This window comes from Rhagoletis zephyria, unplaced genomic scaffold (assembly GCF_001687245.7).
Source record: "Rhagoletis zephyria isolate East Lansing unplaced genomic scaffold, Rhagoletis_zephyria_1.1 Rzeph_scaffold_06135, whole genome shotgun sequence".
NCBI lineage: Eukaryota > Metazoa > Arthropoda > Insecta > Diptera > Tephritidae > Rhagoletis > Rhagoletis zephyria.
Window position 1 is genome coordinate 1 of NW_016163218.1, and position 11674 is coordinate 11674.

The 11674-nt window shown below is 36.4% G+C and overlaps 1 protein-coding gene and 1 pseudogene across 1 annotated transcript; both read left to right on the forward strand.

Annotated features, from left to right (window-relative positions):
* Positions 1-293: 293 nt before the first annotated feature.
* On the forward strand, positions 294-3831 carry LOC108372885 (uncharacterized; annotated as a pseudogene).
* A 311-nt stretch (positions 3832-4142) lies between these two features.
* LOC108372884 (ankyrin-3) lies at positions 4143-8330 on the forward strand. The gene is made up of 6 exons (XM_017628680.1): positions 4143-4899; positions 4962-5381; positions 5446-5680; positions 5807-5960; positions 6029-6311; positions 7035-8330. Exons 1-6 carry the CDS (start codon positions 4735-4737, stop codon positions 7881-7883), a joined length of 2106 nt encoding a protein of 701 aa, XP_017484169.1. The 5' UTR covers positions 4143-4734; the 3' UTR covers positions 7884-8330.
* Positions 8331-11674: the final 3344 nt, after the last annotated feature.

Consider the following 11674-nt stretch of genomic DNA (forward strand, 5'->3'; position numbering starts at 1 on the left):
GAAATATGGCTTGAACGGGAGCTTTAAACGGCAAATTCGCGATGATTCCTCTTCTCAGCAACATTTTTTTTTTTTATCAAATTGAGGTTTTCGACCGGCAGACTACACAGCAGCTGATGGCCCAGCTGAGAACAGTTGCTGCTGCGAGTGTTGCCAACGTCTATTGTTGGAAAAAGTAGATGAAAAATACATAAGTAAAAAAGAAATCGTACGTAACTAGTGTAATCTTAAAATTAAAATTAAAATTAGATGGACTTTTTCAAAATACCGAGGATAAGTGGTGGACATATAAGTTTTGAAAAAGCGAATTTATGTTATCGGTTTCGATAATCATTGGTCGATTTGTGATCTTTTTAAATGCAACTCTGTTGAGATCACTACTCATATTTCAAAGGGGCAAAACAAGCGAATGTGTCTCGAATTGCATCGGAATGCAAAAAAAATATTATTTGTTTTTTGTTTAATTACTCAGCCCGTTAGACCACCCCTTGGTGCACCATTGTCTACGCATGCAGTTAACGGGATGAAGGTAGTCGTTATAACAAACCCACGGTTGCCATAGGAATTGCGTTGGAGTAATTTTAATTTCAGTGTCTCGAAGAGCTTTGTCCTTTTTTGTAATATATTTGTTTATACGTATTTACGCTTAATATAAAACTATTTTTAAAACTGCGTATAGTAAATATAGTTAAAATGTCACAACGCACAATATTGGAGGTACAAAATGACTTGGCGCGGAGCAGCGCGCACGGCAGGGAAATTGTTTGGGACTCGTAAGTAATCTATACTGCATAATGTGGAATGGTTATGTAAGACAAATATGTATACCATGTACATACCTTTCTTATTGCAGCTTATCTGCTGAGCAATCTCAGATTTTAAAGGATAAAATCAAAAGCATTCTTCCAGATGATAATCAGCGTCACATTGAAGTGGAGAAGGCTCGTAGCAATCTCTTTCGAAATGTTTGGTCACAAAGTAATCATCTTTATTTCTAACAAATCGTATATCAATTAACTTCTTACATTTATTGCTTTTCAGGGAAGCATACTAATCGTGTTCTACTCTCCGCTATTATTTACGTAATGGTAACTGAAGAAAAGGATCATGAATTGGCCAAACACTCAACCGACTTCACTTTTCATCCCGTAATACGCACTCGCAAATGCTTGTGTAAGTACATTTAGTAAATTGATATTTTATTACGCCTCTTTTTTTGAAAGCATAGCTCTGTTGTGGGAAAACTTATTAATATTCTTGAATAATAATTTCAAAGCATCCAGTAACAGCTCTGGCTGCTGTATGATTTTTATTGACGAACATTCGCGGATCTATCAAAATTGGCAGCAGTATTTGAAGAACAATATACTTCCTAGTGGCACAATGATTGCACCATCGAATGGTGTTTATACATTAACCGAGTATGAAGAGGTGCATATATAGCAGGGTTTAAATTGTAGATTTGTTTATTTTTATTTTATCAATTTCACGGCAGGTCGAACTCGAAACACGCACCACTCCTAACACCAAATCGATCAGAAAACTTGAGACCGCTATCGGAGTTGGTGGACTAATTTCGGGTACTGCACCCCTTGCACTTTCAATGGTCATGCCGATTGCGGCGCCCGTAATGTTAACCGCCGCAGCAGTGTCATTGGCTACGAGTGCCTATTCAACTGTACGTTCAGCAACATATTTAACAGATCGTTATAAACACGGGCAGTCTAATTCTCTGGCTGATCGCGAGGCTCGGAGTAAATGGCTAGGGGTAGCGGGTGGAGTTGCCGGTTTGGGTGCCTCAGGTGCTATGAATGCGTTGGCCTATGCTAACTCAGCCGGTAAAGGAGTTCCATTGGTATGAAAGAACTTAGCATTAAACTCAATATAATTAATTAGTTGTATATATGTATGTACATATGTAGATGGCAAAAGTAGCTGTTGGCGGGATCAATGTATCATCACTTGTACTCTCCGGTACTGACATAGTAAACACCATTTATGATTTATATCTGGTAAGCAATACAATATAAAAAAATTAAGTGCGGGACATTTTGACAAATTTTGCCTATTTTTCTTTTGCTGATTAAATCTATAATTTTTTATAAAAGTCTATGTAGCTCATAATCTAACAAATACCAAATTAATCCGATTTTTAAACTTTGTACAATATTATTAACAAGCTGCAATTTCCCCAAAATTTTAAACTTTTCAGTCAAAATCTTTACAAAAATTTTATTTTAGTATAATAGTGCAAGTTCCAAGTTCAAAAATCTCACGATTCTGGACAATTTTGATTGCCCCCACGCATTTTCTTCCATATTAGAAAGAAATCTGCTTATGGAAGAAAATGCACAACATCGTCAACTAAAAAAAAATGCCAAAAATCCTAGCTTACTTACACTTTAATATACTAAATTGAGTGGGCTACAAAACTGCATACCAACATTTTTTTTTTTAAGATTCTGATAAAAAAGTTTGAAATTTTGGTAAAATTTTGCAGGATTTTTATAAATTTTGCAAAGACTGAAATTTCAATTTATATGGTTTTTGTGAAATAATGAACAATACTTTGATATAGAATTAATAAACATTTAATAATAATAAAAATAAAAATAAATGCCAAAACTGGTGAAAATGTCGCACACCCATTTTTTATCCATTCGTGTACATACATAGATAATGACCACAATTAATAGGTATGTATGTATGTATGTATACTAACATCACTTGATTATTTTATTCATAGCAAAGATACGATGACGGTCTAAATAGTTTAGATATTCTACAAGTGGCGTCTTCTTTGTTGGTTTTTACGCATTCAATTAACAATTTGGCACTCGTATCGAAGATTCCAACAAGAGGAGGTAGTGCATCGATTCGCCGGGCAATCCGCCGACAGACAAGGTAATTAAAAAAAAATATTGCTTTAAAAAATAGAGGTCTACCAATTATACTTAACAGAAACTCATACGATAAAATTTCGAATGAATGCTGAGGATGAGTAAAAATGTCACAAAAATGGATTTAATACGTTTGGTAAATAACATCCCTTCGAAGGAAGCTTTTATTCAACAAATTGGAAACTTATTGGCACAAGCTACTGCTGGCACAGTCGTTGGTAATGCAGTCAATGCGCTCCCACTGCTTATAACTTATACTGCGGCAGGTGAACTAAATCCCATACAGTTGCTCGCTGCGGCGGGGTTCAACTTTGTTCGCAATATTTTGGATTCCAACAGTTTTATCGACTTAATTGGCACCATGGTAATTTTATGAGGAAAGAGGCTTTTATTTATTGCTGAATTTAACAAGAACTTTTATGGACGAATACGGTGATGGCATAAATAGTGTTCTTCGTACCTTCATACCCACTGAAAAGGTGCTTTATGAAGCTTTCATGTTGTGCGTCACAAAATATTCTGATCTCACATACGAATTTCTCGAAAATAAACAAATCGAAATACTCCATGGCCTTGAAAATTACTTTTATTCTCTTAATCCAATCGATGACAGTAATAAATCGTATGCCTGCAAAATATGTAATGGATATTATTATGATTGTCCTACATAATTCATTTAACATATGTATTAATAATTTTTTTAAATTGATAACAAATAAAAATATACTAATTCCTTTTGATACTACGAAAATGATCTATTTTTGGTTATCTATATAGGTTATTACTGAAAGAGTGAAATGGATATTGAAAAACATTATAAGCTAATTGAGATTCGAAGCATTTTAAATACTTTGGAAATTCTATTAAACTCGAAATTGTGTCTCGAGGTTTTGGCTTGTGAGTAGAAGTTGGTGGAATTCAAAGTTTTTTTCTTAATTTATGAAAAGGCTTTTTTGGAGAATCATATTTTGGGAATCCACTTAAAAAATGTATATTGAAGTCCAAAAATGTTTTTTTTTTTTGTGAATGTTCAACTAACGTAAAGTGCCCTTTAGCCCACTGTACTGTTGATAAATTCCCAAACCGATTCGTATTTGGTCCCAAATCTAAGAAAGCTGTCTGAAGAGACATGTCAAAATAACTAAAATTTTTGGAAGGTAAAATTTATTTTTGAATGGATTGAAAATATTTATTGTGCTGCAAATTGAACATTAGTCAACCTTTAAATTTAAAACTCCAAAAAGAAATTTTTGCTTCATTTCCATGATTTCCAGCTCGTCTTTTTTTCACAATTGCTCATGAGGCATGACATTTATCGGTTTTTGTTGCTATTCCCGTTTTTGTTTTTTTTCTTTTTGGCCCAACTGACAACCCTGGCAACGATTTGCGTCAGAAGTGTGTATTGCGTGAAAAAGTCTTATTTGGTTTTTGGTGAAAAATGTTTTGGCTGAAAAAAAATTCCACATGATATTTAATTCTTTTGTTTAAGTAGAAAACTTTTGCAATTAAAAATTTTGAAGGGATCATTCGTGTTTTCAAGTTGAGTCTAAAAGAAATACGGAATCAGCAGTGCCCCATCCATGATTGGATGTGAAAGAAAAGGCGTCACAATTTAATAAATCTTCCTTGGCTGATGCAGGGACCAACTGATTTGATTTAATTAAATGACTATACTAGTTTAAATTTTTGGAAATGATTTAAAAAGCTTATTAGTTACATCAACTACACACGATCGAACGTGTCGTGTATTTCGATTTTGCACTGCTGTTTTGGATGAGACTTCATTTGGCCTTGCTTTGTCAACTTTGTATTTGCTAAGTTAGCATTGAAAAAGATGGGTCAGGTGTTTCGATCAGGGTCAGCATTGCTTTCACATCGTGATGGTCATAAAGTATCCAAGGCCACAGAGGCACGCATACAGACGTTATTCGAAATATTACGGGCTAATCCTAAAGTATCAATACAGACATTGGAGAGCCTCTTACTGCAAATTCCAAAGGTGAGAATCAATAAATATCCAAAGCAGTATATTTGCGCAAATATAACACATAACATTTTTAGAATGAAAATATTCTGGTAATACATGACGACTGCGGATACAATATACTCCAACGCAGTGTGGGTCTTAACCACATTGACCTCACCAAGTGGTTGCTACACCGACACCGGCCGGATGTTAACCGCAGTCCCTGTTCACTGCCATTGCACATAGCATGTTTGAAAGGATATGAAGAATGCGTCGAATTGCTTTTAAAGCATGGGGCACGAATCGACACTGATTCACGAATGTGCTTTCCAGGCGTACACTCGCACAATTGTGAGGAAAGCGGCAAGTACCATGGCAATAATGATGATGTAGGCGCAGCGCCAAACGTATGTGAACGCGTTAATACGAAACTACAGAATGCAGTTTGCTACGCTATTGATGGTGATCAGATTAATGTGCTAAATATATTGGCACAAAAAATGGAGGATCCTTGGGTATTGTTTTGAATCGATTACCACAGCAAGCAGTTCTCAAGTGTTGCTTTTGTTTCTCTTGCAGGTACCCTTTCGTGTTAAAAAACCACTATTGCACTTGGCATGCGAACGTGGAGCCTGGAATTGTGTACAACAACTGGTTATCACACGTTCGGAGGAAATTAATTTAATCAAAGACGAATATTATCCCATTCATCAGGCTGTGCTACATGAAGGGCGCTTCTTGGAACTTTTAATACAGCACGGTGCCGTGACCACAGTACGCACGTGTACGCAACAAATGACACTCTTGCACGTTGGTATGTTAACAAATAAGTAATTTTTGAGTGAGCCTTTGTTGACTGATCGCACTGCATTATTTTATTATAAAACTCGTTACATACTTTCATAATACATACAAATTCTTAATTTTCTCTAAATTTCAGTCATATTCGCAGCGCGCAAGTCTGCTGAAGATACTTTAAGTACCTTACGAATTTTGTTAGAGCGTGGATGCAAGGAGCTTATCAATGAACCCGATTCTTTGGGCAATACACCGTTGCATGCATTGATAGTGCGTTATGCTCTAGAGGAGGCGCGGTAACTAACAAACATCCACGAATATGCAATATCTACATTTTTAATTTATATAAAAAATTTTATCACAGTTATGGCTATGATAAGTGGAGTAAATGGGATGTGCTGCATCTTGTACGTTTTTTGTTGCAAAACGGTGCAAAGAGCTCAATTAATCAAACAGGCAATAGCGCACTGGCGTGCGTCTTCCGGCACGTTCGCGACTGGGAAGTATGTTTTGAATTGCTGAACATGCTCATCAAAGAAGACGGCGATCCGAATATTGTAGGACGGGACGGTTCAGTACCAATAATGGTACTGCTTGTTCCGTTAATTAACAAGGATCAACTGCACCATTTTACGCATTCTATGAAGGTAAGTCCAAGTTGAATGAAATATACAGGGTATATAGATTATCCCTCCACCGCCTTTAAAAGGGTGGGAATTTTTTTATTGAAAATCGCTAAAATTTGACCTACTAAATCGGGGGTGTTTTATCTTTCGGTGCTATTACAGGAAAATGTATTACCAAGTTGAGGATGCTTTATGTTTTGGTTGTATTAATGACTTCCGGTTTCGACCGGAAGTTCCGGAAGTCCATTTAGTGGGTTAAACTAACCAGAAGAAAATTTTTGAAAATTGCGCATGTATGTTTTTACTACAGATTCAGATTCTAAGCATAAAAATACGTAATTCTGTTTGAAACTTTTTACTTTGAAAATGGACTTCCGGTTATTTTAACTCACCTCCGGTTAAAACCGAAAAAAAAATTCCGAAAAAAGGTATGTACTTTTATGGACAGGAATCGAATCTGTGGCAAAAACATATATATCCCATTTAAATAAATGGACTTCCGAGCAGTTTTACCCACTTCCGGTCGAAACAGGAAGTCGGTAATACCACCAAAAGATAGAGCCTCCCCGATTTAGTAGGTCAAATTTTAAGGTTTTCAATAAAAAAAAAAAAACATTTCCCCCATTTTAGAGAAGGTGGACGGGTGTTCTAGGACACCCTGTATACATTTGTATATACTGTCCTTCTCATATCATATTTACTATGTACATAATTTTTCACTAACTACATTTATATTAATTTCAGGTGTGCTATTTGAATTGCATTCGAATACTTTTGCAATATGGTGCCAATCCAAATTGCTCGTATCGCTCAAATTTGACACCTCTTCATGTTTTGGTATTTACCGTTAGTGAAAACTTTACGCTTAATTGTGATGCACAAAAACGAACAAATTTCGATTTTATTAAGAATATATTGTTGCTACTACTGCAACATGGCCTGGACTGCAATCAAACATATCCGCACATACTTCAAGCCGTATGCGATATGGTACAAAATGTGCGCAACTGCTCGGATATGCAATGCATCTACGAGTTAAGTCTCACTCTCATACAATATGGCGCTGATCCCAATATAGTGCTCAGTGGTCAGGCGACAACAGGTAGCGCTATATTCTCCAACGAAATTGCTAGCTTTGGCGAAGCCCTCTGCAGTGGTGGTGGTGGCAATAACAATGGCGCAGGCGCCGGTACAAGCAATAATGGTGACAACTCATTTCGCAACTCGTTTCGTACACACTCACGTTACCTGCTATTTTATTATATAATTTTAATTACAAAAAAAGAATTTATTCTCAATGATCCAGCACTAACCTTTACGCGCATTATACATTTGTTTTTCTTGACTATGCAACATGGACCATTATATAATTGCCTTAAGTCATTGCACAACTTTTATGTGGCGCAAGTGCCAAACAAAAAGACGGAACAATTGATAACATTGATTTCTGCTTTGTATCGCAAACCGCGTAGTCTTAAACAAATGGCGCGTATCGCCATTTACGAGGCGGTTAATCGTAAGCTCGCACAGAATGTTAATCGTCTCAATTTACCCGGACCGCTGAAGGAGTATGTGTTACAGTTCGAGAGATAACAAGTGCAGCGCACTGTGGAGTCGAACAGAAATGCACTAATAGTCGAAATAACTTCCCAGTTCCCACCTTACTCTCCTACACCTCCTTTCCATTAAACAAAACAATCATTTAAACCAGCAACGATCTACAAAAATCAATTGAATAAATATTAGTTATTAATAAAATTGTAATAGTTTAAGGCTTAATGTACCTAAATACATATTAAAATTAAAATGTCAGCGTAAGATTTAAATTGCTTTTCAAATGTTATATATTAAATGGAAAAAAAACTAACTATGAGAAATAATGAACAAATGTTCATGAAATGTGTAAACACAAATTATGTAAAAATCGAACCTCTTCTAAAAGTTGTGATAAGTTTTATTATTATTTTCTAATGCATATTCAAAAAATATTTATGTATGTTGTATATGCATATGTTCTGAAGGTATCCATTAAATTCAATTTAAAAAACAAAACTCTTGTTCATACATACATACATACATATTTAAAATTATATAAAATTTATGAAATAAATACATCCTAGCATCGTTAAATAAAAATAAAGCTGCCACTTCCATTGAAAATTAAACTTAGCTAAAGAATTGTTGGTTCATCCACTTGGGGAAGTATTATTTTATAAACAAACATATGTGTTTGCGTGTTTATTATGGTCAACATCCATTTACGGGCCACATCAAACGTTCGTCAGTATTCATATGTGGTATTTAAATGCCAAACGGATGAGCTCCAACCCATCTCAATCAAATTATATTACATGTTATTCCATGATTTCATAATATCTGAGTAATATTATTTTTCCGCTTAACAAGTGCAATTTATTAAAATTCGTGTTGATTTTTAGTAATTTCTTTTGTGGACGGTCTTGAACATTTTCTTCCATAAATGTTCATGTATGGAGGAGAAAATTACAATTTACGGTCAACAAAAAAAAAAAAAACAAAAATCAACGCGAATTTTGAGCTTTAAACATGCACTATAGTACCTAAACTTGATGGGCTATAAACTGCATACCCAAAAGTTCTCTAAAAATTAAAAATTCTGGTTAAAAAGTATGGAATTTTGATGAAAATTGCAAGAAGTTTTCTAAATTTTATATAAAGTGGTTATATGTAGCATGAAATGAGAAACCAATTTTAACTGTAAAAAAATATTTAAAAGTAATCATGATTCGAACATTTTACCCGTTGCCGTACAGTAGTATGTACCTATAGCGATTTTTTCGGAGAAAGTTTTAACTCCTTGACTATTTAATCGAGGTTTTGACCCGTATTTTTGAGGGTTCTACAAAAATGTTAAGCATAAAACTTTACTATGCATCGCCAATGATGAGAAGGTCAAGAATTCCGCTAAATAATTTCGCAAAAATATTAAAATCGATTTGGAAATACTTTCAGAAATCTCATTATTTTCTAAAGTAATTTTTTAGAACAAATACATATTTTTAAAAACCAATTTTAGTTACAAAAAACACGATTTTGGAAAAACGGCTAGTATGGAGAGTGATGCATCCTAATGTACATATGTATGTACACAATGTAAGAGATCAACACAGATATTCCACTGCACGGAACACCCTAATATCCCCCACGAAGTGCAATACCAAGTTGTTCACCACTTAAACGAACGAGTGGAAGTCCGGCCTGAAGAAGCTATAAAGGATCATGGCTCAAATATCCCGATCGAAAACTACACAAAAATGCTGCGTGTTACGTTCGATAGCCGCCTCTTTTTTGGCGTACGCTAACAGCTTCGCAGCAGAAACATTATCCTAATTACCAGTTTGCGGGCAACGCCGAACGGTAGCAGGTAAATTACGCCGCCCTTTTAATGGCCTTGGGCACCAGTGATATGTAGTCGACAAATCTTCAAACCCATCAGAATTCGGTCTTCTGTACAACGGCCGAGAGACTGCTCATGCCATTGGAACAACGACTGCACGTTAAGGCAGAAATTCTGTCAGTAACGAAGTGCAACCAATTAGTGTCGACAAAGTTTCTGACACAGAGAAAACCGCTCCCAAATTCAACTTAATCAGCAGAACCAACGCCGAGAACTGAGAAGACAACCAAGCAGTCACATCCGCAAACTCCACACGCCATGGACCCATCGTACTAGGAGACCATGCCCAAAGCAAAATCTTGCCGAGCTAGAGTAGAGGCGGACATTACTTCGCACCTCCTCGATTGACCCAACAGAGGGAACGCATGTGATCTCTCTGTGACTTTACCTAGGAGAGTTAGATGGGTAAAATGACTTAATAGCCAGTTTGCAAGACAAGCGGTGGGGGTCTTCAGTAAAAAAAAAATACCACCAACTATTTTCTGAGTTGTAACAACTTATTTCCCCCAGCCGAAGTTATTGCCCTTATTTGAGCTTCACCGTGACGATTTGGTAATGTAAAACTAAGACTTTGCAGAGGTTATCGAAATACTACAGTACCCACCCAATCTACGTTGTAAATTCATCATTGAAATTACAAAACTTCTAGAGTTGCTCTTTCCATCTTCTTCGGTCCTCACGCTGCCCACGCGTGCAAATTCTAGATTTTGCTCAGTATATTTAATTCTCTTGAAAACGTCTACGACTTTCTTGGCTCTCCAGCCACTTTGTCTAAAACTTCGCGCGGCCTAGAACAGATAGGTGGTTCTTTCAATTCCTTGAAACCTGGTGAAAACCTTTGCTGGTCTGAAGACTCAGTCCTTTTTTGTTCATTGATGTTAGACGTGAGTATTTTCCACAGTGCTATCGAAAAATGAAGAAGGCTTATGTCACCGTTATCTGTATGAAAATAGTAGGAAATCTATCTTATTTCTGGATAGCGAAAAGTGCATTTCGACGGCTGAGTGGAAGATTGACCTGTCTCGGGACGTCCTATCTCAGAAAATTTTTCAAGAGCGCCCTATTTCAGAATTTGGTTCAAGAATGCCCTATTTCAGAATTCGGTTCAACTGAAAATATGTTGAGGTAGGCCGCTTCGAAACCGGCTGCCGAGATAGGTCGATATTCTACTCAGCCGTCGATTTGATCCCAATGTCGTTAAAACGCTCTGTCAGATACACAGAGGCATATTTAGGCTTAAGCCACGTGATTGCGATTTTCGTCTTCTTTGGTCATGCTTATGGATGAAAGCGTCCGTTTTCTATGGGCTCTTTTTCATTAAACCTGAACATTGAACGACAGTTACAAGATTAGGCTCCAATTTTAGGGTGTTAAGGTAGGTAAAGTTATAAAAGTGGGTACTTTCAAAAGTATTCTATAGAAATTGAAGAAACTCTCAACCCACTGCTTTATATTGCCTACGAAAGACGAATGGTTTTAGGCATAGAGATGCTTGCAGAACTACACCTACACAGGGGCTCATAAAAAAGTTTCTGTCGCCCAACCCGGACGCCATTTGTTGTTCTAGACGTGGCCTACTGCTCGGTAGGACCCAGATTCGAGCTCTCATCCGAAAAACATTTAAGCACTTTTTAGTTCTGATTAAAAAGCTGCTCATAGAAACCATTTACCGTTGGGAGTTCCTTCGATTTTTGCGACAGCATCAAGGCACACTGAGAAAAATGCCACATATCGATGCCGGCAACCTTGACTACGATAACTTCATTGGTTTCTCAACCATGCAAGTAATCAAACACTGTTAGCTCTCCATTGTATTGCGCCAAATACATGGCAACAAAATAATAGGTGCAAATTTATGCAAACGTGTATCGTTTCCAAGCAAACTTTCGAACTAAACAACATCTATCAAAACTGAGAAAATACTGGGCTTTTTATGGGCTTTTTATTT

Bases quoted from the DNA above. Each gene is read 5' to 3' on its own strand.
- LOC108372884 (XM_017628680.1), top strand. From the start codon at position 4,735: ATGGGTCAGGTGTTTCGATCAGGGTCAGCATTGCTTTCACATCGTGAT. The intron at 4,900-4,961 runs GTGAGAATCAAT...TAACATTTTTAG, and splicing joins TCTTACTGCAAATTCCAAAG to AATGAAAATATTCTGGTAAT. The intron at 5,961-6,028 runs GTAACTAACAAA...ATTTTATCACAG, and splicing joins TATGCTCTAGAGGAGGCGCG to TTATGGCTATGATAAGTGGA.